This window comes from Ranitomeya variabilis, chromosome 2 (assembly GCF_051348905.1).
Source record: "Ranitomeya variabilis isolate aRanVar5 chromosome 2, aRanVar5.hap1, whole genome shotgun sequence".
NCBI classification, from domain to species: Eukaryota; Metazoa; Chordata; class Amphibia; order Anura; family Dendrobatidae; genus Ranitomeya; species Ranitomeya variabilis.
Genome location: NC_135233.1, coordinates 196317370 through 196344982, shown reverse-complemented (window position 1 = coordinate 196344982; position 27613 = coordinate 196317370). Strand labels below are relative to the sequence as shown.

The window sequence follows — 27613 nt, the reverse complement described above, 5'->3', positions numbered from 1 at the left end:
TTTAAACATACCTGTATATTAATGGAAATACTGCAGTAACTCCCCCAATATTGCTCTATTTAATGTCGGGGTCTGACACAATGATGACATATTCCATGAATTGGCTGAAAATTGAGTCGAGGATTAAACCCTTTTTGGGGGAGCACAGCAGCTTCGGACATTGCTTAGTGGCTGCTGTCGAGTTCTGCTTCACGTCTCCTATGAACGAGAAATAAAGTGCATCCCCCACTAGGCAATGTGCGGACATGACTTGGTCCACCCAATACCTCACTTATATCAGGCAGCTATTTTCAGCTGATTGTTAGGGTTTCCGGACCCCGGATCACTCACCGATCTCATATTAATGACCATCAATATGTCCTTCTTGGACAACCCCTTTAAGTAACCATTAGTCTTGGCACATAGTTATGTACGTGTAACTTGCATTATCTGGCACAGGGAGGAGGTTTTACTCGGGCAGGGAATGACTGTATTGTGTAGGAAACAGATTGGGCAGTGTTATGTGACCACTGTTTGGTAATACTTATATTTAGTTGCTGTATCACGCCATTATTTGGGAGCCAAATTACAGTTTTGTGTGGGCATTATATTCGTATTTGTGATGCCATACTCCTTATACAGCTTGGATGAAGAATTGACTGCCATATACTGTATATATATAAAAAAAATCCAAGAAAAAAAACACAGAAAAAACAAAAATGAGCATACACCCCACAGCATTGAAGCCAGTAAATGGTAATAGTACACATAATTACATAGGGGACTTAGTTAACGCTGTTTTGACCAAAAAAATCACAAAAGTCATCCCACCGCGACTAGGTGTACCCATAGGAACGGTCCTAACCTATCTCTAGTATTGAAGCCTTTACCATGTGTCAGATGACGTCAATGTGAATAAGGGCCGAACAGGACAGGGCCAGCCTGAGACACCCACCCATGGGAAGCAATACAGATGGAATAGTTAGACCAGAAAGGGGACCATCCCAATGGGTTCACCTTGACGTTGCTGGGATGGCTTTTAGCTTAAAGTCCAGCTTGATTTTTTGGCTTTGCCTATACATAAGAAAATTAATATAATAATATTTAACATCTTCGCTTATCTTTTGGCTTTGTTCACATCAGAAACTCTAACTCCGATGTTCTGTTCCATTATAGTTGCAGAAAAACAAAATTAATAGATGTTCTGGACCTATCAAATGATTGACCCCATTGATGCAAGATAGTTTACATATTCATTGTTCATGGAGCATTGCCAAAGGAGTCTATTCTGGTGTCTTTTGGGGAGACCCAGTACTTTTCCCCCACATTGCTAGAAGGGCAATGCACTCAGCCAGATTCTCATGAGAGGCAAACATCCTGAATGAGCTGAATAAGTTGAGTTTCTGCCTTGGCATTTGTCCGTCATCATGTTGCACGGCATCACTTTATGGGGTAGCCACCTCTCCTGGTTGGTAATTACGAGATAGTTTCTTCTTATTCTCTAATAGTGTTAATTATCTGATATATTTTAGATTGAATACCCAAAATGATGCTCTTGGTAAGGCATACGCTCTCCATAGTGATATTAATCCATGGCACCAGAGGCTTTTCTTTGCTCTTGGTAAGGCATATGCTCTACGTAGTGCTATTAATCTAAGGCACCAGAGGCTTTATTAGCTTTGGTGAGCTTGAGTAGCATACTTTTTTATATATTTGGGGGGAAATTTGTTAAGACGGATGTTTCCTATTCCAATTCTGAACCTATAACTAGGGATGAGCGGACTCATGGAATTTCGAAGCCTGAACCCCATTGAATACAATGCTGAACTGAACTTTTAAGCTGGAAAATTCTCTCTCCTTCCCTGGGAACTCCGAACATTGCAAGAGACTTCCGGGAGAAGCCCATGTTTGGCGTTTACCACCGGACACTAACTGTCCTGTTCGAATTCCGAACTTTTAAGTTTGGGTTCTCTCATCTCTACCCGTAACCTAAAAAAGGCTTTCCATATGCCAGAAAATGAAATCTATGCCAACTTTGAACTGAAGCAAATTTGGGCTGCAAAGTACATCACGTTTCTGGCGTACATCACAATGTGTTGTGCAGCATTAGGTCACATCCCCTTTTGAGAAATCCCAACCGCTTCTTAGAAAAGAGCAAAAATTCATAAAATTTTGCGCAAGTAACACTTGAGACACATTTAGCAACTGGTGTTGAGGGGATGATTAATTCTCCCCCTTCATCTAAACAGTATTGATTTACATTAAGTAGCAAAAATTTTGCTACATTGAAATTTTGGCTATCAAGTTTCTAAATTAGAAGGTTGACATGCGAATTTTAACATCCAAAAAAATACAGAAATTCCCATAGGAAATAAATATACTGTGTAATATTACTTTGTAAGCTGAAAACTATCGGCCATGTCACCTACTCCAATTTTTTCGGTGAAGTAAATGTTTTTTGAAAATTGTTAAAATCAATTGTGACCTTGAGTTTTGTCGTCACCACAACATTCTAAAGGTGAAAATTGAAACACATGCAAGAAAATAAAAAGATTTCTAATACAACCATATTCTTGTCCTTCCGAAATGACCTTTACCTGTCTTCTCCCGAAAACACTGTCCCATCCCTGTAATTCCACAACTGTTCCACAGCAGCAATGTAGAATATTCTCGTGATGGCCTCACATGTGTGACATAGAGATGACAGCAGAAGGAAGCTCCCGGGCCTCATTGTGGGTACGAGCTGTCACAGAAGAATGTCTCACTTCTGGATGTGCCTTAATCTTCCTTTTATTAGTAGATGCCCTTCCTTTAATTTTTTTTGTTAACTGCCTTTGAAAAGGAAGGAAATTTCACAGCAGGAAACCAAGGGTGTGACGTTAAATTACACTTCACTTTGATGTCTACTGTGGGGAAAGTGACTTTGGCTTATTTTCAAAACTACCAATAAATCCTTAGTTTTTTTTTATTAAGAATTTGAAGAATGAATTCTATAAGTTTAAAGCCACAACTTTCCCTTATTCTTTAACTGTACAGAACTTTTTCATACATCTCGTTCTTTGCCTCTTTCATATTTTTTTTTACCATTGTTACCTTATATTGTTCCTTTTAATGAAAATTTTGATAATTGCACAAACTGGAATGGTGAGCTCTGGTGTGTTACACAGAAGGACATTTACTCGGTTTATTCTAATCCTACATTTTTCCTTCAATGTTTGATCTTTGCATTAAATCTCTTGCAATAACTGATCAACGAGATTTGGAGAATAAACTCACAGTTGTCTTTGTGACCTCATCCCTTTACTATGATACTTCTATAAGTAGCAGAATAAAAAGTTTTGCGTTTCGTGAATAGTAATAAGTAGTGATGAGTGAAGCGCTCGGATGTAGGACAAGTTCACCACACCTCAACGCGCGTTTCCCTGCCTCTGTCATTTCGTCAGGAGGTCTACTATATATTTTATATTAATATCTTAGCAAAAATTGGGATTTTATGTTAAACTTGATTATGCTGCTCCTTCAATGACTCTGTAGGTACTGTATTTGATATTTATCTTGGAAGGAATCTTTATTATTGTGAGGAATATTATTGGTTACATAATACTATCACAGTGTATCCATAGTTTTCATACCTGTAAACTTAAAAGGAGTCTGACAGAACAAAATCATAGTATAAAATAAGCATCCAGCCTTGTAAGAGATGACATACCTTTAGGCTTCATTCAGACATCAGTGACGTTTCCTGTGTGTTGGTGAATACTTTTCATATGCCCCCCAAAAATTAATAATTCCAAAGCTTCTCCCAGCCTTTGCAAATATTTAAAACGGACAGCGCACGGCATGCACACGGATGGCAATGCATGCTGTCAGTTCTTTTTCATGGACCCATAGACTTGTTTAGGGTAATACAAATCAAAATTGATCAATTTGATCATCTGATCAAAATTGGACATATCTCCATGATTTTTTTGTGGACACTCGGTCTTTAAACAAAGACACAGGCATATGAACAGTTTACAATGTTCTATTAATGAAAACCATAAATAGAGAAAATATGTGAAAAATAGACATCAAAAAAAGTCTAATCACTGCCTCCATTCTGCAGAAACTGAAGATTAATCAAATATGCTAATTAGGGTGCTTGGTGCATTGTGGCGTGGCCAAGAGGCTCAGTGCACCTCTCTGCCCATTGATTTTGCATATCCTCGCCTTACTCACTGGTGATCACCCGAGCCTCAACAATTAATTCTCTGATGTCTGACATCTGGGTGCTTGAAACAAGCCATAAAGACCTCCTTGACTATAACATTAAAACAGCCCTCATCCAGAAAAGAGATGAACTGAAAGTCTTTCTCTAACACAAAGCTAAGAGCTTATTGATGAAATGTAGAAGACATATTTTAGGAATTTGGAAATAAAAGCAGCAGAAAGCTTCCTAGTGCACTTAATATCCAAAGGTTTCATATTGTCGACCTACAAACCTTCTGAAGGTAAAGTGAATATGCCTAGGGATATTGCTTCCTTTTTCAAGGAGCATTATACTTCATTGTATTCCATCTATAAAACAAACTTCGAAAACTCTTGTGGTGACTTCCAAACCCATATGCAAGGATATAGTAGGCCTCATTGGAGGATGAGGATGCTGCAGATCTTGAGAAACCTATCTCTGAATTGGAGCTAAAATTGGCAATTAAGAACTCCCCGACAAGGCAAAACCTCTGGCACTGATGGCCTACCTTTTACATATTACAAAAAATTTAGTGATTCTGTAAGGATCTAGCAGGAACGTGGGATGCAATGATGAGAAGGCAGAGCAAGAGTTAACGAGTTTTATACACTGCTCAAAAAAATAAAGGGAACACTTAAACAACAGAATATAACTCCAAGTAAATCAAACTTCTGTTAAATCAAACTGTCCACTTAGGAAGCAACACTGATTGACAATCAATTTCACATGCTGTTGTGCAAATGGAATAGACAACAGATGGAAATTATTGGCAATTATCAAGACACACTCAATAAAGGAGTGGTTCTGCAGGTGGGGACCACAGACCACATCTCAGTAACAATGCTTTCTGACCGATGTTTTGGTCACTTTTGAATGTTGGTTGTGCTTTCACACTCATGGTAGCATGAGACGGACTCTACAACACACACAAGTGGCTCAGGTAGTGCAGCTCATGGCATATCAATGCGAGCTGTGGCAAGAAGGTTTGCTGTGTCTGTCAGTGTAGTGTCCAGAGGCTGGAGGCGCTACCAGGAGACAGACCAGTACACCAGGAGATGTGGAGGGGGCCGTAGGAGGGCAACAACCCAGCAGCAGGACCGCTATCTCAGCCTTTGTGCAAGGAAGAACAGGAGGAGCACTGCCAGAGTCCTGCAAAATGACCTCCAGCAGGCCACACATGTGCATATGTCTGCACAGTTAGAAATCGACTCCATGAGGATGGTCTGAGTGCCCGACATCCACAGATGGGCTCACAGCCCAACACCATGCAGGATGCTTGGCATTTGCCACAGAAGACCAGGATTGGCAAAATCGCCACTGGTGCCCTGTGCTCTTCACAGATGAAAGCAGGGTCACACTGAGCACATGTGACAGAGGTGACAGAGTCTGGAGACGCCGTGGAGAGTGATCTGCTGCCTGCAAATCCTTCAGTACGACGAGTTTGGCAGTGGGTCAGTAATGGTGTGGGGTGGCATTTCTTTGGAGGGCCGCACAGCCCTCCATGTGCTCGCCAGAGGTAGCCTGACTGTCATTAGGTACTGAGATGAGATCCTCAGACCCCTTGTGAGACTATATGCTGGTGCGGTTGGCCCTGGGTTCCTCCTAATGCAGGACAATGCCAGACCTCATGTGGCTGGAGTGTGTCAGCAGTTCCTGCAAGATGAAGGCATTGAAGCTATGGACTGGCCCACCCGTGCCCCAGACCTGAATCCAATTGAACACATCTGGGACATCATGTCTTGCACCATCCACCAACATCATGTTGCACTACAGACTGTCCAGGAGTTGGCGGATGATTTAGTCCAGGTTTGGGAGGAGATCCCTCAGGAGACCATCCGCCGCCTCATCAGGAGCATGCCCAGGCATTATAGGGAGGTCATACAGGCACGTGGAGGCTACACACACTACTGAGCATCATTTCCTTGTCTTGAAGCATTCCCACTGAAGTTGGATCAGCCTGTAACTTCATTTTCCACTTTGATTTTGAGCATCATTCCAACTTCAGACCTCCTTGGGATATTAGTTGTGATTTACGTTGATCATTTTTAGGTTTTATTGTTCTCAAGTTCAACACATTCCACTATGTAATGAATAAAGATTTACAACTGGAATATTTCATTCAGTGATATCTAGGATGAGGGATTTTAGTGTTCCCTTCATTTTTTTGAGCAGTGTGCATATGATTATCTCAACAGTAAATACTCTATGCAGGGAGTGAGGGGTTGTAAATATACAGGCCCACATTGTGTATATAACAATAAAGTAACTACAACGGGTAAAATAACAGGTTAACTTATCAGTCTCTGGTTCCTGGACGATGGTGGCTGGAAAATCCCACGATGGCGCCGTAGGTGGCCTGAGAAGTCCCTGAGCCGGTTCTGGAGAAAAGTGTAGCACTGTCTCTGTACGGCGATGAAGTATCCTGGTCTTCTTTCACGTGCCATTGTCATCCTGGAGTGGGGTGCTGAACAGTGAAAGGTCTGCTGCATGGCTGGGGAAGTACAAAGTCCCTGACTGGAGGCTGCAGTCTCACTGCTCGAGCCGCGTGCAATGCCTGATCAGCACTACCAAGAAAGACCGCAGATGTTAGATTCACCGACCGGTTAGTGATGTTAGGGTCGGAGAATAACGGGGAGTTAGTCTCAAGAGAGGCACAGTATGCTTGCAAAGCTTTCCTGTCAATTGGCGTCGGTCAGCGGAGAGGGAGTCAACCTTCTTCTGTAGCACAAGCTGGGTCCCCGCCAAAAGCCTTGTTCCCGAGCGCACAGTCACTTTTATATCACACCCACCCCCAACAGTCAGGTGCAAAAGTCTACTCCGGTCAGAAAGTACTTCCCCCGGCAACAATGGTGACAGTCCCAACAGTTCCAGTCTGGCCACGCAAGAGAGACCGCTATTCTGGTCCATCTTCCTACACTTCTATATTCACTCCTCTTCTTTCTGCCATTAATAAATGCTATTACTGTTATACACAGAGAAGGAAAAGACCCTGCTGAATGCTCTAGCTATCACCCACTTTCATTGGTTAATGTAGATCTAAAACTTTTTAACAAAATATTGGCAACCAAGCTGGCACCTCTCCTCGGAAGCATCATTCACCCTGACCAAGCTGGCTTTATGGCTGGCAAAGAAGCGAGAGATAATAGTACTAAAATTCTGAACTTCATTCAGAGAGATAAGTTATACGACACTCTCTTGATGATCCTCTCCACAGGAGTAAAGTATTTAATAGACTTAACTGGGTGTTTAAAGAAGAGGTGCTGAAGATAACTGGACTACAGCATGCCATGTTAAAATTAATAAGGTCCTCCTGTGTTACTCCTGCAGCCTGTGTCTGGGTGAATAGAGTCCTTTGAGATAGCTTTCCCATCGGAAACAGCATCAGCCATGGTTGCCCCTCTCCCATCTTATCTTTACCCTCAAACCTTTTCTTCGTCACATTAGAGCTATTCTAGACATATTGGGATAAAAGATCCAAGATGAACCTATAAAATTGTTGCCTGTGCTGACAACTTACTATTCATTTTCACTAACCGGATTATCTCCCTTCCTAATCTAATAATGGAATTCAAAAGATACATATCTCTGTCTAACTTCAAGATTAATCTATTCAAATCCGAAGCACTGAATATTAATCTACCAAATAAGACCGTTTCCTCATTACAACACGCGATTACATTTTATTGGTCGTCACAGTCTATGAAATATCTAAGTATTGTACTCCCTGTAGATCTACGCTCAATCCCCTACCCTTACCCCAGGCTATTATAAAAGATTGTGCAAAATGGTCTAAACGCTTTTTTAGTTGGTTTGGAAGATGTGAAATATTAAAAGTTAAAATCCTGCAATATTTTTGCCCAACTCCAAAAATCTTTGTCTAACCTTTTTAAGACCTTTTTTTTGTTGGTGGTCTTTTCCTGAGCACTTTTACAGAGTTTTTAGCCTCCAAAATATTTTCCAGCATTTTCGTGACATTAACTCCATTCAACGTTGAAGAATTAGCTAGCTGTTTTTCAATCATTAACATTGGCAAAATGCTGAAAAAGACGTCCAGGCGTCTTCTGAACTTACCCATTGACTTCTGTATACAGCATCTTCGAAGCGGAAAACGTCTGAACAATGGTCAACTCACTTCCTATAATTGTTTAACGTCTTTGGAAACCTGACGCAGTTAACAGATTCTGAAAAGATGGAATATACTGTACGTACAGTCGTTTTTACAGAATAAATATAAAGAAAAAAACAGCTCGCCCTGCGATGCAATACAATCTGTACAGAAGCTCGTGATCCACGCCACTGCCGGGTGTCAATTAGCACAGGAAAAGGAAAAGTTGATCCAGCTTCTAACTGACAATGCCACAATGTAGTAAAATAGTAAAGTCATTATTTCCAAGATTAAAATGTGATCATGGAAATAATTTTTCTGTAGTTGACATGCAGAAAAAAGTAACCTCAATATAATATAGAGGTGAGGAGAGTCATGGGGAGAAAAAGATATGAGGATACCGGACACGTTTCGAACGCAAGTGTGCTCTTAGACTTGGACTTCAAACTTGCATTCATTGACTTACCCCCTTACCTCTATATTATATTGAGGTTGCTTTTTCTGAATGTCAACTAAAGAAAAATGTTTTTCTACGATCACATTTTCATCTTGGAAATAAAGACTTTGCTATTTTAATACGTTGTGGAATTGTGAATTAGAAGCTGGATCAACCTTCCTTTTACTGTCGTTTTTTGCATAGAACTTGCACATGTTCATTATTTTGAAAGTTTAGTTAACACTTCTTTAGAATGGTAATAGGTCAGAATCCAACCGAATAAGCGATCTTTCAGACATCTATGATCATCAGTTCGATCTCTAACCGCGCATCTCCCAGAGCGTGAAAGCCTCATAGAAATATATAAAGCCGTCATGCTCGAGGTCCGGAGACGCGTCTGTGCATTATGACCCAAGATTGGACTGATCACGGACATCTGAAAGAGCCCTAAGACGTAGGGTGCACATACCCTGAAGGTGCGATATCCTCTGTGCTTGGTCCATACTGGCCAATTTGGGTGTCAGACGCTCTTTAATGTTCACATGTATTTACCCCTCAAGCAGTAATTTCACATGGAGGATTTTTTTTCTGAAACATCACAGATAGCATTCCTAAAGAAAGTAAATAGATGTGACCGGAACCCATGATAGTTCTTTCTAGTGAATCACAAATAGCAAGTGTACTCAGCATTATTGGAAATGCAGACGGAGTGACAGGGTGGTGAGTCACAATCTGCGGTCTGACATTTATGACAAATTATTTGAATCATCATTATTGTATAAGTTCCAGACATTGGGGTATTGTACAGTAAATATTAGAAGAATATTTCTTCTTAGATTTTAACTCTAACCACAATGACTTTACATTGTTAAAATCAACCGTTATCATCTTCCCTTCATATGTCCAATGCTCAGAGTCATTAGCACAAAATTCTCAGATAGTACTTTGCACCAACACTGAATCATGTGTACCTAATCATAAAAGGTACATAATTACCTAAACATTTTTGCCTTAGGCTACTTTCATACATATGTTGTACATGTTTGTGTGCTGTCTGTTTTTTAAATAAATAGCATACTGACCAATGGAGGTCGTACAGGATAAAATCCTAGCTCTACAGGTTCTGATTATTTTTACCTGGCTAGTTCTGTATATAACCAAGCTAGGTGTTCATCTAAGTCAGTCAGCTGGGTGAAGCTGACCATAGTGGATTGGTGTTGGAGCTGAAGAGAGGCGAGCCAGAATCTCTCTGAGAAAAGTCTGCACAGTATCAGTGGACAATGCTATTGACAATCGTTATGGATGATAGCTGTTATATTTCAGTGGATTGGGGCTAGCTCCGCCATGTATGAGTAGCCTGGGTCTACTTTGTTTAGTTAGCAATTTTATTAGTCTTAGATTAAGCTACATACAATCTAAACATAGTAAAATTACTTGTGGTAAAACTACTAACACAGTATTTACTAAGACTGAAAAGAACCTGATATGTACTCCAATATTGAATAAATCATCAAAGAGTAAACAGTAAGCTAAATGTCTAGAGTCATTTTATAACAGAGAACCATAAATAGAGGGTAAATACGTTCTAAGGGACACAAGGCACACCAAAAGACCCGGCGCACGTTACGGCTGTATAGCCTTCTTCCTTCTGGAAGCTAAATATCTAGAGTCATTTTCTAACAGGGAACCATAAAATAGAGAGTAAATAGATACCTGCTAAGGGATGCGAGGCACACTAAAAGACCCGGAGCACCTTACGACTGTATAGCCTTCTTCCGGAAGCTTACATTCAGTGTGCTTCTTCACAAGTGCACTGATAACGTTTCATTGCATGGACTGGGAGAGACACTACAGCAGCAGTAAAGGGCGACTGGTGCGCCAGAGAAAGAACATGGTGTATGTAAGTGAACGCAGCAAGAAGTGAGTGCATACTTGCGCATATGTGGGACTTAACAACCGACGCATGCTCAGTCGAAAAAAAACAGACCAGCTCATGAAACGGACAGAATTGATGACATCTAGAGAAGAGCGAATAGCTTGGGATAACTCCTTATCTTTATAGCTAGAGCGCTTACCGAATAGCTGCATTGGGAACTCGGATACCTGGAGCGCTCCCGATAATCAGCTGTTTGGCGCCACAGCTGCTTGTGTCACAGCTGTGTGACAGTCACAACACATGCATAGAGAGCCTGTGTGTTGTGACTGTCACACAGCCGTGACACATGCAACTGCGGCGCTGGACACCTGATTATCAGGAGCGCGCCAGGTATCCAGGTTCCCGATGCAGCTACTCGGTAAGCGCTATAGCTATTCGGATAAGGAGTTATCTGAAGCTATTTGCTCATCCCTAATTACATATCATTTCATAGGCCGAGAGAGCAATTGCAGTCCAAGACCCCTGATTACATGTGATCTTAGGGCGGCCATCGAAGCAAAGGGAGTGATGACAGTTCCAGCCCCATAATGATGCTTCGTTTGAGTCTCCCATTATGCAATGAGAAATCTCATCATCAGAAGTGGGTAATACAACCAGACCACTGGCTGACACAGGCAGATCAAGGGTCCTGTACAAGAACAACATATTGGCCTATGCAGTCCAATCTTTCATCATAACACACAATTCTGCCTGCTATGGAGGTGGTAGTGGCCCCCTTAGCTGTGCCGACGCAACGACGCTAGCGTTGAAAGCGCCGCAGAACGGGGGCAGCGGATGCAGTTTTTCAACGCATCCACTGCCCCATTGTAAGGTCCGGGGAGGAGGGGGCGGAGTTCCGGCCGCGCATGCGCGGTCGGAAATGGCGGACACGTCGCACAAAAAAAATTACATGTAGCTTTTTTTGTGCCGACGGTCCGCCAAAACATGACGCATCCGTCGCAATGCGTCTCTAATGCAAGTCAATGGAGAAAAAACGCATCCTGCAAGCACTTTTGCAGGATGCTTTTTCTCCAAAACGACGCATTGCGACGGAGGCCAAACAGCGCTAGTGTGAAAGTAGCCTAACTCATCCATTGCTAAGGGTCAATGGATAAATAAAGGTTCACTGTTTTTAAAAACAGGTGAGAAAAAATTGGATGCAACATGGATATAAAATGGAGGAAATACAGAGGAAAAATTGTCTGTTTCTCACAGGTGTAAAAATGGACACAGATGTGTCCTAGGCAGCCATTATTCCAAGTCTATAGAGGGGCATCTGTTTGTAAGCCATACATTGAATACCACCATCTCCAAATATATCATTTTGAAAAGAAGGCAGTGCTAAATAATTTTTTGCAGCAAAAAGCATCTTGCGTTTATCCATGTATGTTTCTCCTAAGTCTGACCCTTCGTTATACATTTTATGCAATTACTATATTTAGATGCCAGACGTAGACGCCCTGCAAACCTTCTTAGTATTACTTCTAAGCTTCCTTTGCCATTTCCCCTTACAAGTGCCTTGTGTAACTATTAGTCAGTGCACAATAAAATTGCCATGGTCCGAGATTCGTCTCACTCAAATGCGATTCCCTAAGACTTATGCAGCGCCCCAGAGTTCTGGTCGTTGCAGTGCTGTGGCTTCGCCGCTAAGGGGAGCCATGGTACGTTCGATGGCACCGAAGGAGTTCCTCCAATCAGGTATCACAGACACCAATATGTTTCACAGCAGGGCCTCCGGGGGGAGCTAAGGGTGCTATTCATTAGGCCACTCCCCACCATAGTGGGTAAACTGGGGGTCAGGCAGGAAGTTAGAGAGAACGCTGACGGGATTGAACGGAGCAACACCCTGTGGCAGGGGGTGTTGTGAAGGGAGAGACTGTAGGGTCTCTGCCAGGGGTGGGATCCTGGCAGAGGCTTGGCATTGAAAGAACGTAACGGGTCCGCGCAGGCTCCTGGAAGCGGCGGGACTCAAGAAAGGACTAGAAGCGAGATAGATTGTGCTGAGTGAGAAACGAGATCAAGCAGAAGGAGAATACCAGCAGGGGTTGTGCTGAAAGAGGCAGCACCCTGCTGAGGCGCAATACCGGTGGCCGGAACGCCGAGGGAGTGGATTAGAATACAGCTTCAAGCCATACTCCAAACAGCGGCAGGACAGTCGGTCTCAGGCGGGCTGTCTACCACATATCACCTATGAAGTCTTGGGGGGCAATTGCGGGAGAGGGGCGACTCTAGGGTCCCGGAAGAACTCCAGGCCTACCTGACAAACGGGTGCCATTCCAACCTGAATACAGGGAAGGGGTGGATTACAGAGGAACATCAAATCGAGTTGTGAGGGAACTTAAGAAACAGACACAACCGTTGTGGGGTTACTTTCCGTGAGCACAGCAGGGAAGGACTACAACACATAGCGCTAGAAGGAAGGCACAGATTTCCACCTGAGAGGAGAACTCTGGAGGTGCCATTGGACCGGCCGGACTTGCGTAGCCTGGTGAACCGTGTTCCGGACTGAGGACTCAGAGATCTCCAGTAAAGAGGTAAAGAGACTGCAACCTGGTGTCCTCGTTATTTACCGCGACTTACACCCCACAACCGTACCGCTCCATCGCTACCATTACTACCACTTATTGCACCGGACGTCCCCCACTGACGGACAGGGCCACGGACCGGGTCTAGCCACCGTGACAACCCCGAGACTGAGAACTAGAGGCCCGGCTCCGGGTATCCCCTCGGCCCTGCGGCGGTGTGGGGGCGCTCCAACTTGGCGTCACGAACAGGATCTACTTAAGCCTGAAGAATCAGGTCATGTGTGCCTAGAGACTGTGATTTGTTGTGCTTGGACTGTACTTTATTACAAAGACTGTGCTGCGCCAGTTGCCGCCAAAATCCCCCGCCATTGCAGCGCTGAGGAAAGCGCAGGAAGAGAAGAGGGGCGTGGAGTGGGCGTAGACGAGCTGGAGAGCGCGAAGAATAATGGCCGCCCAGTCTAAATATTTCTGTGCAGTGAGGACGTGTCCGTCAGCAGCAGAGATCCGCCTCCTAATCCTTAATGGGGGGCGGAGGCAGAGAAAACGAAACTGCTCACGCAGGAGAGAGCGGGAAAAAGACCAGGAAGCGACCCACGTGGAGGACGCTATGGCCAGCAGCTCCGAACCCGACAGCGGGGTTGAAGTGGAAGTCTCCCCTGACTACCCGGCTGAGCCCAGCAGCCTGTCCTCCGTGGATAACACCAAATTCCTGAGAGCCGAGATGGAGGATTTATATAATCAGCTCCTCCAACTGCACGTAAGAGTCCAGGCCCCGCATCAGGTGGGACCGGCAGTGGATTCCCGGACATCGGAAGAACCAGCGGGACCTGTTGCGGAAAGTGGAATCGTACCAGTGGGTGAGTCCGCCGATCCTGCCCCACCAGCAGAGGGTGTGTTAGTGGGTCCCGTAGCAGCACCACCTCTCCCGGGGACCCATAGACTTCAGCGCCTGTTACCATGGGAGGAAGCCACGGGCATGGAACACCGTATGCGAGCCCCAATCACCCCTACTCCCTTGCCGTGTGAGGTCAGCGCGGAGCGCACGGTGTGCCGCTGGGTGAACCCTGGATCCAATCTTATGGGGTTCCCCGGGGTGGAGACCCAGAAGGGAGAAATGGTACAGGCCCTAAGCTGGGAAGAATACCAGATCCAGCTAGAACAGCGGTGGCGAGAGGAAGAGGAAACACATCAGGCTAAACGGGAGGCCTACCATCAAAAGGATTTGGCGGTCAAAGACCGGGCCCGTAAGGACCCCACCACTCACCAGGCCCCGCGCAGGCAGGGCATCATCACCGTCTTTAAACTCCAAGGAGGCTGGGGCTTCATTAAAGAACCGGGGCTATACGCGGAGGTCTTTGTTAACCGACGGGATGTCGAGTCACACCTTAGAGAGGGTCACCCCGATCGGGACCTCTATCCGGGAGACAGTGTTACCTACACCCGGCATCTTGGGGAAAAGGGGTGGTTCGCTCTGAACGTCTACAAGAAAGAGAAACCAGCCCCTGTGGCCAAAGTGTCGCCGTGTGACCGATCTGTACCCACCCTGGTCGGCCCCACCTGCCTGACCACAGAACTTGCGATCTGCCACCCGATCGCCGCCACCACCGTCGTGCCTAAGGAGGTGCCCCTTCGAGTGACCGAGGCTCCGGACGTACCAGCACAGAGAGAAGTGGGGACACAGACCTTGATCGTCGCGCACGACCTGGTCGTGCAACAGACCCGAACCCATGGGGTGTATCTGGCAGTGGGAGTGGACCTGAAACCTGAATTGCAGGGGTCCGCCTGCCAGGTGGCGCCTCATGGAAACTTCTGAAAGAAGAGTAAGATTTCGCTCTGTGAAAATGTAAATAGTTACTGTTTGTTCTTTTAAGTTGCTGCTAAACCTGTCCAGGGTTAATGGATCCCTTTGTTGACCCGGGATCCCTGTGTTTGTTCTGAGTTTTTTCTAAAATTTTGCACAAGTTTAAAGAACTGCAGAAATCATGGACTGTGCATGATTCGAACTTTCTTTTGTAAATAGTTTGCACCTTCTTAAAGGTGCTCCCTACTGGTTTTAGCCAAAGACACTTTGCGAAGATATTTGCCCTATTGGTTTGAGCCAAAGACACTTTGTGAAGATACCTTTCCTACCGGTTCTAGTTAAAGACACTTTGCGAAGATACCATACCGGAACCTTTGCGTGGGCTGGTAGGCTGAGAAGACGAGCTACCTCAGAAAGACTTGGTCCCCTCTTAAAGGGGATGTGTGAAATTGAACTTGAGAAAGATACTGTTGCAGAACAGTGATGTGATAATGAAGCTTGAAAAAGAAATGTAACTGTTTTACATGCTAAGTTATATGTGTTGAATTTGTTGAAATGTGAAATCTAAATAATGTTTTGCAGAAAGAAAAGATGCAGAGAGCCCGTAGGGGTAGAGATAGAGATCTGCATAGCTGAAAGTAAGGAAGTAATGATGAAGGTGAGGATAGAAGGTCAACCCTGCGTCCCCATAGAAAGTTACTTTGTTACTAAGGACAGAAGGCGAACCCGTAGGGGTTAGAGAGTGAGTCCTTAAAGGAGCCGAGTAGAGCGGGCTCAGAGTTCTTTAAACGAAAGGAATGTTATGTCTATACTATGTATAGTAGTGAAAGGCAGTAGGCCCTGGCTGAACGGGGCGGTCCTGTAAAAGAAAGGAGAGGCAGTAGGTCTGGTGCCATAGGGACAGGCGGTCCTGCAGGTTCAAAGTAGGAGAATGTGAAGTTACCTTACCCTGTAATGTGATTATAGGAAGGCCTTTGGTAAACTAAGAGTGTATGTTTCTTAAAGGCAATGTTAATTTATTGTTCCAGAATTTGCACTAAGTAGAATACCCGGTTGGGTAACAGGAGTTATGCATAGCCTGTAATTTATAATGTTGACCATGTTTGTAACGTTAAAAGTGTCCTCACCTCCCATAAAGGGAAGCTTGTTCAAGTATACTTATCGTTTTGCACTCAACAAAATTGTATGTCTTTTTGCTAATCTGTATTGTTGTTTTTTCTTCCCAGTCCCGGAGTACTGTGTTTAACCAGGGGGGAGTGCAGCGCCCCAGAGTTCTGGTCGTTGCAGTGCTGTGGCTTCGCCACTAAGGGGAGCCATGGTACGTTCGATGGCACCGAAGGAGTTCCTCCAATCAGGTATCACAGACACCAATATGTTTCACAGCAGGGCCTCCGGGGGGAGCTAAGGGTGCTATTCATTAGGCCACTCCCCACCATAGTGGGTAAACTGGGGGTCAGGCAGGAAGTTAGAGAGAACGCTGACGGGATTGAACGGAGCAACACCCTGTGGCAGGGGGTGTTGTGAAGGGAGAGACTGTAGGGTCTCTGCCAGGGGTGGGATCCTGGCAGAGGCTTGGCATTGAAAGAACGTAACGGGTCCGCGCAGGCTCCTGGAAGCGGCGGGACTCAAGAAAGGACTAGAAGCGAGATAGATTGTGCTGAGTGAGAAACGAGATCAAGCAGAAGGAGAATACCAGCAGGGGTTGTGCTGAAAGAGGCAGCACCCTGCTGAGGCGCAATACCGGTGGCCGGAACGCCGAGGGAGTGGATTAGAATACAGCTTCAAGCCATACTCCAAACAGCGGCAGGACAGTCGGTCTCAGGCGGGCTGTCTACCACATATCACCTATGAAGTCTTGGGGGGCAATTGCGGGAGAGGGGCGACTCTAGGGTCCCGGAAGAACTCCAGGCCTACCTGACAAACGGGTGCCATTCCAACCTGAATACAGGGAAGGGGTGGATTACAGAGGAACATCAAATCGAGTTGTGAGGGAACTTAAGAAACAGACACAACCGTTGTGGGGTTACTTTCCGTGAGCACAGCAGGGAAGGACTACAACACATAGCGCTAGAAGGAAGGCACAGATTTCCACCTGAGAGGAGAACTCTGGAGGTGCCATTGGACCGGCCGGACTTGCGTAGCCTGGTGAACCGTGTTCCGGACTGAGGACTCAGAGATCTCCAGTAAAGAGGTAAAGAGACTGCAACCTGGTGTCCTCGTTATTTACCGCGACTTACACCCCACAACCGTACCGCTCCATCGCTACCATTACTACCACTTATTGCACCGGACGTCCCCCACTGACGGACAGGGCCACGGACCGGGTCTAGCCACCGTGACAACCCCGAGACTGAGAACTAGAGGCCCGGCTCCGGGTATCCCCTCGGCCCTGCGGCGGTGTGGGGGCGCTCCACTTGGATCACATGTGGCCGGTGCTACATCCTTGTTTCCAACTGGTGTTTAGGAAGAACACAGGCTGGAAACTGATGTAGGAACTGATCCCATTGATTGCTTAGGTTTTTGCAGTGCGCAGGAGCAGGTATCAGTCTGGTGGCCTCATCACCAAAAGTGCCTGATGGCAACTAATGCATTTTTTGCATCAATTTTGCCATCAGTACTAATCTATTGTGTGGCACCTGAACCTTTGGTAGTGGATATATGTGAATGCAGCCTAACCCACTTACTGTATGCATAAAGGTAGCAACTGCTAGTCTCTGCTTTAATACCATTGGCAGAAGCTGTCATTTTCCCCTCTCTTTTCATCTTTCAAGCCCACCATACATATTAGATGTTCGTTGGCCGAAGAATGTTTCGACCAATGTTTCAGCCTACAACCATCTTCGCCGCCTCTCCGTTGTGCAGCCAAGTGCTCTTGTGTTCTTTATGGTAGAGCCATCACCACACATGGTTGGCCCATCTGCAGGAGACAATATGATCGGCAGTCCGAAATCGGACATACTGGATTGATATTTCTGCTGACAATAAATTGTCTAATATTAGACTATCGGATAATATTATTGATGTCGGAGGGTTCAAGCAGCATTAGTTTTATGTGTTTGAGGGGCTTTAGTATGTTTGGCACCCAATATATCTGATACTAGTATACATAATTTACTTGAATCATTTAATGAAAGTGTGAAATCTGCACCCAAGCCATCTCCTCTATCGTCTAATCTTACTATAAGACACCACAGCCAAGAAATAAATTGTGCTTTGGGTCATGTTTCCACCAGTATCCCAAACATCCAGACACCCCAAATATCCAGATGACCCAACTTACTCTGCGGAGCTGTACAGAGATTGCTATCTTCACTCAGCGAAATATATGTGAGAGGTTCATATTCAGTTGGCAATATTTGGAATTTTTTTCACGGACACTATTTGGAGGTTGTGGAGGCTGATCTGGTGGGTCAAGACAGTCAAGTTGCAACAGAAATAGTCTTACAAAATACTGTCAGAAACATAGATATACCCTTAACTGATAACATGGTGGTTAAGGCAGTCCCTTAAAATTGGCCCAAAACATTACCCTTTTTCACCAAATGTTAGAGAAGGCACCATAGATCGATATCTCTAAGCATCTGCTCAACTGCGAGCTTTGCCACAAAACTTCCAGATAGTAAAACTCTTATCTGTTTCCATTGCTCCACAGTCCACTAATACTATAGGCAAGGCTTGGCTTTCCACAGTTAGATAACTACTCTTGTTTGAAGCTGTTTATAAATGGAATTCCAACTTAAATGGTTACTGTCATTTTAACAAACTTTTCATAAATCTATATTATAATCTATTCACAAAGATATTGATTACTGCCAGGTATGACCGCGAGACATTTGAGATGGACGGCGACGAACTGGAAGTTGTAAAGGACTTCAACCTACTCGGATCAATGATCAGTCAAGATGCAGCGATTAGTGTTGAGCATTCCGATACCGCAAGTATCGGGTATCGGCCGATATTTGCTGTATCGGAATTCCGATACCGAGATCCGATATTTTTGTGGTATCGGGTATCGGTATCGAAACAACATTAATGTGTAAAATAAAGAATTAAAATAAAAAATATTGCTATACTCACCTCTCCGACGCAGCCTGGACCTCACCGAGGGAACCGGCAGAGTTGTTTGCTTAAAATTCACGGGTTTACTTCCTTACGTGAAGTCCCGGCTTGTGATTGGTCGCGTGCCGCCCATGTGGCCGCGACGCGACCAATCACAGCAAGCCGTGACGTAATTTCAGGTCCTTCAGGATTTTAAAATTACGTTCCGGCTTTGTGATTGGTCGCGTCGCGGTCACATGGGCGACGCGACCAATCACAAGCCGTGACGTCACGGGAGGCTGGACACGCGCGCATTTTAAAATGCGCGCTTGTCCTGCCTCCCGTGACGTCACGGCTTGTGATTGGTCGCGTCGCCCATGTGACCGCGACGCGACCAATCACAAGCCAGAACGTAATTTTAAAATCCTGAAGGACCTGAAATTACGTCACGGCTTGCTGTGATTGGTCGCGTCGCGGCCACATGGGCGGCACGCGACCAATCACAAGCCGGGACTTCACGTAAGGAAGTAAACCCGCGAATTTTAAGCAAACAACGCTGCCGGTTCCCTCGGTGAGGTCCAGGCTGCGTCGGAGAGGTGAGTATAGCAATATTTTTTATTTTAATTCTTTCTTTTACACATTAATATGGATCCCAGGGCCTGAAGGAGAGTTTCCTCTCCTTCAGACCCTGGGAACCATCAGGGATACCGTCCGATACTTGAGTCCCATTGACTTGTATTGGTATCGGGTATCGGTATCGGATTGGATCCGATACTTTGCCGGTATCGGCCGATACTTTCCGATACCGATACTTTCAAGTATCGGACGGTATCGCTCAACACTAGCAGCGATGACACCGGAAGTCAATAGGAGACAAGCTATGGGCAAATCAACAATGAAGGCACTGGACAAGGTCTTAAAATCAAGGGACATATCACTGGTGATGAAGACACAGATTGTACATAGTCTATTGTTTTTTGTGGCAAGTGGCAACATACAGATGCAAAACCCGGACGTTAAAGGAACAAGACAGAAGAAAAATCGGAGCCTTGAAATGTGCTGGAGAAGGATGTTATTAATACCATGGATAGCAAGAAGAACATACTAATCAATTTTGGAACAAATCAGGCCAGACATGTTACTGGAAGGAAGAATCACCAAGCTACGACTTGCCTACTTTGGACACATCATACGAAGAGAGCAATCACTGGAGAAGGACATCATGGTCGGAAGAATAGTGAAGATAAAGAGGAAGACCAGCAACCTGATGTCTTAATACAGTCAAGATAATGGCGGAGAAGACACTGGTGGACCTATCTAGGCTTGCACAACATCGATCTTCCTCCAGATTGTTCTTCCATCAAGTCATCATGGCTCGATTTTGAGCTGAAGGCCACTAAATAAATCATAAAATATTATATGCAAATATGAGAAACTTTGTAATATATCCAATTAGACTAATACACTTCTTCCTCTACTCATGAGGCATTTCTTCTCTCCCCTCCTCTCCCTCTCCCCCACTCTGCCATCTGGATTTATCATTCATTCAGAAATAAAACTAAAATTTGATTGGACTAAATCGACTGCCAGCTTACTGAAGGATCAGATTACTGCTTTTTATTCAAGTCAATAGAGAGGGGTCGGAGGAGGGAGGCGCAAAGTGAGAGTGAGTGTGGCAGAAAGATACCAGAATGCATTCACTTTCTATGTGGGTTTTAGCTCAGCACAGTGCTGGATTCACAGCTGCACTGCTCAGTACTGCTGTTTAATCTCCCCATAGATACATAGAGACAGTTGTGGAAAGCCCTTATGTCTCTGTATGGAAGACATCATAGCAGTTAGTCATCAGCTGCTAGTCTACAGAAAATTGAAAATTAGATAGAGAGCACGTAAGTGAGACAGTTTGTGAAAAATGTAAGATACAAGTCATTATACCGAGATGTCAGGATGGCACTGTTAACTTGTTTTTGAGTGGTCAGTGAGGTCTATGTAAATAAAAGACGTGTGAGTGTTGTAGCTGCAGGCGCCTGTATTCTACATCAGGTACTGGTAAGGATTGCCACTAGTATACGATATCTGACACAAAACCAAAAAAATGAGCCGGAACACGTTGGCATAAGTGCAGTGTGTAGGTGTTTGCTTATCCACAAGAAGTGTAAGCAATGACCTTTTGTGGCTTACCCTCCAGGTGGAGTGCGTCAATGACTGCCTTCTGGACATCTGTCAAGTCAGCAGTCTTCCCCATGATTGTGGAGCTACTGAAACAGACTAAGGGACCTTTATAAACGCTTAGGAAGCCTTTACAGGTGTTTTTTGTTAATTATTCTAATTTACTGAGATAATGACTTTTGGTTTTTCATTGTCTGTGGAGCGCCCCCATGGGGCCGTGGGGTACTCGGTACCTGGTCCTGCAGTTCACAGGGGATGTCACGGTGGCTAACCCGGTCCGTGGCCCTGGGATGTCCGTGTAAAAGGGAAAGGTCTTTAAAGAGATAAAGTTTGTGTTCGTGACGCCACCTGTGGTATTCGGTCAGGGTGACCAACGCTGCTTTAAGGGGTCCGCTGGGGTGATGTTACGGCAGCTAGATGGTATACCTTCCCACAGGTGAAGTATATCCCCAGGGCTTCCCGGTGTGTAGATGGTGGATGGTGAGAGGCGCAGAGAAGAACGAGGACACAAGGTTGCAGTCTCTTTACCTTTACTGAAGACTTCAGCATCCACAGTCCAGGGCACCAGATCACAGGGCAGGCAGAGTCCGGCCGGTTTGGAGGCAAGTCCAGAGTCCCCTTGTCCAGGTGGAAATAAAAATTTTCCTCTAGCGCCATGGTGTTGTAGTCCCTTACTACTAAGCTTCTCATAAGGTCCTCACAACTGTGGTAGATGTTCTGTCTTTCTCTGTCCCCCAGATAGGATAGGACAAACCCGTATGACTGGTGGCTTGAGGCGGTTTATAGGGACTCTAGCATGCCCCAGCCTCTAAGGGGTGCCACCGTGCCTCCTGGTGTAGGGGCGGACAGGTAACTTGCAAATAGCTGTCCTGCCGGTCTCTGGGGCAAAGCATAAAGGACCTTACTCCCTCGGTGTTCCGGCTACCGGGATCCTGCGACTCAGAAGGAGGCAGCCTGTGCAGGGCTGGTCCCCTTCTGGTATCCTCTCCTTTGCTTCCTCTCCTTTACATGATCGCTGCAATACAATTCTGCCTTCTGAATGTCTCTTTCTGGGAGCTGTAGCTCTGAGGGCATGCACAGCTTCTTGGACCCTGTCCACCTCAGACTACTGTCTTGAACGTTCTAACTTTTCCTACAGACTACCATTTACATACATATGGGGAGTGATCTAATAAATAGGAGCAGAAGCTCCACCAGGGGGGTGGTCTGGAGTGTGAAATGTGTTGCATGTTTGTGGTACCTGGATGCAGTTATCCTTCTTTGCCTCCAAATGTAGCATCACTCTCCCTGAGAGGAAAGCAATACCACTGTGACGATCAGGACCCTGGGGTGCCGCATTTGTAAGCCATAATCATCAACATTAACAGAAATAAACACGTGAAATAGATCACTCTGTTTGTAATGACTCTATATAATATATGAGTTTCACTTTTTGTATTGAAGAACTGAAATAAATTCACTTTTTGATGATATTCTAATTTTGTGAGAAGCACCTGTAGTTCAATGGACAGATGCAAAATAGTCAGGGTCTGGGTCCTGCTCTGCCACCATCTAATTGAGGTCTGCAGTCACATAACGAGGTGAACTACAAGAGTTATGGTCTATCCTGATTGGGTCACCTTGTCACGGTGGGATGTTTTTACACTCTTTAGAAAAAAAATAGTGTTAACCCCATATCGACCGCCGATACGCCTTTTAACGGCGGCAGTTAAGGGTACTTATTCCTCAGAGTCGCTTTTTTGTGTAAATCAAGTTTATTAGGTTGTAAATAAGCATATACAAGAATCAAAACAATAAATTATAATTATATTCACTTATAATGGGGTAAAGTGAATGTAATAGATAACTTTGCTTGGAATCAAAGAAAAAATGTCTCTCTTACATTTTGAAGATATAAGTATGACTGTCTCTTAAAGAGAGTTGGGATTGAGAACGAAATATTGTATAATCTGTCTTATAAACATATTACTTTTAGCTACTTTGAATTTTTTTTTTTTTTAAATATACAGTGAGAAAGAAAGGGAAAGAAGAAGAGAGAGAAAAAAAAAAAAAAAAAAAAAAAAAAAAAAGGGGGGGGGGGGAGGGAGAGTGGGTGTGGGGGATGGAAAATGGGAAAGAGGGGTTAGAGGACCGGAAATGTAAGTCTGGGATCTAGTCCAGATAAACTTGGTTGCATGGTTTTGTAGCATTACATTATTTCTCTCTTTCTCGATAAAATTTATGTATCAAGGCTCCAACGGTCCCGATTAAGTTAACTAGCAAGCCAATTATTCAACTCTTCAGTCTCTCTAAAGATAATCCAGGGAGACCAAGTATTCAATACATTATCTAGGGTTCCAGCGTCTTGACCAATCAGTTGCTCCATTCTAAAAATATGATTGAGTTCTGTAACAAACTCGACACGTGTGGGATATTTTGATTGTTTCCAATAACGGGGGATCAAATTACGAGCTGCCGTTAGAAAATGCCGCAACAGGCTCTTCTTGAATCTAGCGATAGAGAGATTACATATAGATAATAATGCCAGTTCCAATGTAGGTTGTAATTTGTGGAGAGACATTTTATTGTGAAGCTCAAAGACCCCCTCCCAGAAGCTGTGAATAGGTGGACAGGACCACCAGATGTGCGAGTATGTTCCCCTATCTCCCCAACATCTCCAGCAAATATCAGGAGTGGTGGGAAACATAATATGAATACTTGATGGGCATCTGTACCACCTAGATAAAAGTCTATAACTTCTTTCCTGATAGTCCGAGCACAATGAAGATCTAAAAGTAAAGAGGAGACTTTTGCAACGGTCTTCCAGGGTTAGTGGTTTACCTAATTCATTTTCCCATTTAGAGAAAAATATATTGGAGTCAGTTGAGGTTAGTTGGTGGTCTAAGAACATTTTATATAATGCTGATACTGTGTGAGGCAAAGGGCCTCCACCCAGCCACGCAGACTCAAAGGGGGTAAGTTGTCTATAGATGTCAGTCCGTCCCGACAGTTCTGTGAGGTAGCTTTTAATTTGTTTATGGAAAAACCAGGAACCCCGTGGAGGTTCAACTCCAGCATAAATCTCTTGTAGGGATTTTATCGAGGTCCGGTCAATGTAGTCGTGGGCTATTGGATAGTTATCTTTATGTTTATGTAAAAAATTGGTCCTACCAAGGCCCACTGGGAAGTCAGGGTTATCAGAGAGTGGACTCAGTGGTCCTGGTATAGAAGAAGTGTTAAATTTATGATTACCGTATTTAATAAATAATATGAGATTTCTCGTAAGAAAGGGTAGATCACTTTGTTGAGTGCGTTTGGATCCCTCCCTCCAAATCTGAGCTATGGGATTATGGTCTGAGAGCCTCATCTCCAGACCAACCCATTTTTTATTGAGTTTGTGGTGAAATAGATCTAGAACACAAGTTCCAAGAGATGCACTTTTGTAGAATGAAAAGTCTGGGAGACCCAACCCCCCGGTTTGTTTAGTTCTGCTCAGGAGCTGATATGCCAAGCGCGGATGCCCTCCTGACCAAATGAATCTTGTTATTGCCGTCTTAAGTCTGGAGAAAAAGGAAGCTGGTAGAAATAGTGGAATGGTCTGGAAGAAGTAAAGAAGGCGCGGTAATAAGTCCATTTTAATAGCGTTAATTCTCCCCAGCCATGATAAATTTAGTTTGTTCCATCTCTCCAGGTCAAGTTCTGCTCTGTTTAGGTCTGTTTTATAATTAGCATCATATAATTGTTGTGATCTAGCAGTCAGTCTTATGCCCAAATAGGCCAGGGAGTCAGACCGCCATCTGAATGGAAAGGAGGAGCTTAACTGTGAGACTAAAGCGGGTGGCAGTGAAACGTTTAACATTTCAGACTTATGTGTATTAATTTTAAAGTTACTTAGTGCGCCAAAACTGTGTAATTCTGATAAAATATTGGGCAAACTAGTAATGGGGGAGGTAACATACATAAGTACATCATCCGCAAATAATGCAAGTTTGTGTTCTTCTGATTGGATTCGTATGCCTGCTATAGATGGGTTGTTACGAATAGCTGTTGCTAAGTGTTCCATAGTTTGTATGTATAGCAGGGGAGACAGGGGGCATCCCTGCCTTGTGCCGTTTTGTATATGAAAAGGGTCCGACAGCGAGCCATTCACCCTTACCCGAGCAGAAGGAAATTCGTAGAGGGCCCTAATACTCCATAACGCCCTTTTCTGTAAGCCAATTCCCTCTAAAGTTTGATACATGAAATCCCATCCCACTCTATCGAAAGCTTTTTCTGCATCAATCGATAAGATACATAATGGGTCACCCTTTCGGTTTGCATTATCGATCAGAGAAATAGATCTGATAGTGTTATCTCTTGCCTCCCTTCCTGGAACAAAACCCACTTGGTCTTGATTAATTAGGTAGGGCAAGAGGCTATTAAGTCTTTTTGAAATCATTTTAGCGTAAATTTTCATATCTACGTTTATGAGGGAGATAGGGCGGTAATTGCTACAGAGGGATGGATCTTTTCCGGGTTTTGGTATAACTGTGATATGGGCGGTTAGGGCTTGTGAGGAAAAGGAACCTCCTGAGGAAACAAAGTTGCATGCTGTAAGAAATGGAGGGCCTAATAGGTCCAAAAACTGTTTGTAAAAAGCTGCTGTGTATCCGTCTGGACCTGGGCTTTTGCCCATTTTTAGGTCTCCGACCACAGAGGAGATCTCCTCTAAAGAGAATTCATTTTCTAGATCAGCCAAGGTTTCCTCGGAGATCGTGGGTAGTTTATTTTGCTGAATATAGGATTTGATTTTCCCTTGCAATGTATGGGCGGGGAGGTCTCTATATTGGCCATTTATATTATAAAGGGACTTATAGTAATCATAAAAACTGGACAGGATATCTTTGGAGCTATCTACTTTTTTGCCCTTAGCGTTTTTAATGTATGGGATATATGTTTGTGGGCCCCGTGGGTGTAGAGCCCTCGCCAGGAATTTACCGCTCTTGTTCCCAAAGTGATAAAAACGACTTCTGACTCTTTCCCTATAACAACGAGATTTCTGGTCTAAGATTGTGAGGAGTTTCTGCCTAGCTGTGGATAGGTTTGATAAAGTATGTGGGGAAAGATCTTTTTTATGTTGCGTCTCCAGTTTGTGTATCTGTGCGGAAAGGTCAGTAATGTCTGTCAGGCGCTCCCTCTTGAGACGTGCACCTTGTGAAATCAGCTCCCCCCGTATGACGCTCTTCAGTGCCTCCCATTGCACGGAGGGGGAAGTCGGGTCTCCAGCATGGTCCGCCACAAAGTCCTCCACTGAGCGCCTCACCACAGCAATGCATATCCGGTCCTGCAGCAAGCTTTCATTTAACCGCCAAGAGAATCCAGCTCTCGCAGTGGAGTCGAGCCGAAACGAAAAATAAATGGGCGCGTGGTCAGAGCACAGCACAGACCCGATCCCCGCCTCCGCACCAGAGTCCAGCAAGCTATGTGATATGAAAAAATAATCAATTCTACTGTATGTGGAGTGCACTTGTGAATAAAAACTAAAGTCTTTCGTGCCCAGGTGGAGAACCCTCCACACATCCACCAAGCGTAGATCGTGCAACTGCCTCTTAACCTTTTTTATAGAGGTCAGAGGGTAAGAAGTTCTACCTGACGAGACATCCACTAGGGGATCCATTGGGAGATTAAAGTCGCCTCCAAGAACTATCGGCAATGCCCCTGCAAATTTTTCTAAGAGTTGTTTACAAATGTAACCAAATTTCTGCTGGCCCTGGTTGGGGAAATAGACATTTGCTAGGATAATAGTGCGTGTCCCCACGGCCATCTTCAAGAAAAGATATCTACCCTCTGTGTCTATTAGTGAATCAAGGATCTCTGGTTGAAAGGATCTATGAAAGCCTATGGAGACTCCTTTAGATTTGGAGCAAGGATTGGTACTATGGAACCATTTTGGATAGTAATAAGAGGAACAATTAGGGGTCATCCCGGTTTTAAAATGCGTCTCCTGGAGCATCAGGACTGAGATATGTTGTTTGTGGTTGGAGTACATGACTTGCCTCCTTTTCTCGGGCACGTTTAAACTTTTAACATTATGGGAGCAGAATTTAATTCTAGCCATAACTAGAGTTAGTTTCAATGAGCTGGTAGTATGGGCTTCTGGACCAGAACCTATGAAGGATTTTGTATGCCTGCTGGGATAGGGGTAGGACAGAAGGGTGAGGAAAGGAGGGTAGAAAAGAAAAAAGGAAAGGGCAAGTAAAAAGAAAGTAGAAGAAAAGGATTAAGCGTGTGGTGAGTAAACACCAAGATTGAGAACGAGAAATCATTATGTGGTCACTTGGTGGGAAGTCACCAAGTACAACAGCAATCGGGGTGGAAAGAAGCCAGAGATGAGAACCGACTCCTGCTCGCCACCCCCACAACCTAAACAATAAAATGTTGAACCAAACTTTGTTAACT

General features: G+C 44.5%; 1 protein-coding gene across 2 annotated transcripts in view; it reads right to left on the bottom strand.

The window, feature by feature from the left end:
* The window catches only part of LOC143804872 (coagulation factor VIII-like), a 252139-nt gene extending 247544 nt beyond the window's left edge, over positions 1 to 4595 (bottom strand). The window contains exons 1-2 of one of the 2 annotated variants that reach the window (XM_077283404.1): positions 3689 to 4595; positions 2577 to 2811 (exon numbers count right to left, since the gene is read on the bottom strand). In XM_077283404.1, the coding sequence (XP_077139519.1) occupies positions 2577 to 2710 (134 nt within the window). In that variant the 5' untranslated portion in view covers positions 2711 to 2811; positions 3689 to 4595. The remainder of the gene's footprint in view (positions 1 to 2576; positions 2812 to 3688) is intronic. The other variant, XM_077283405.1, reaches the window with a different exon arrangement.
* Between the last annotated feature and the right edge of the window lie 23018 nt (positions 4596 to 27613).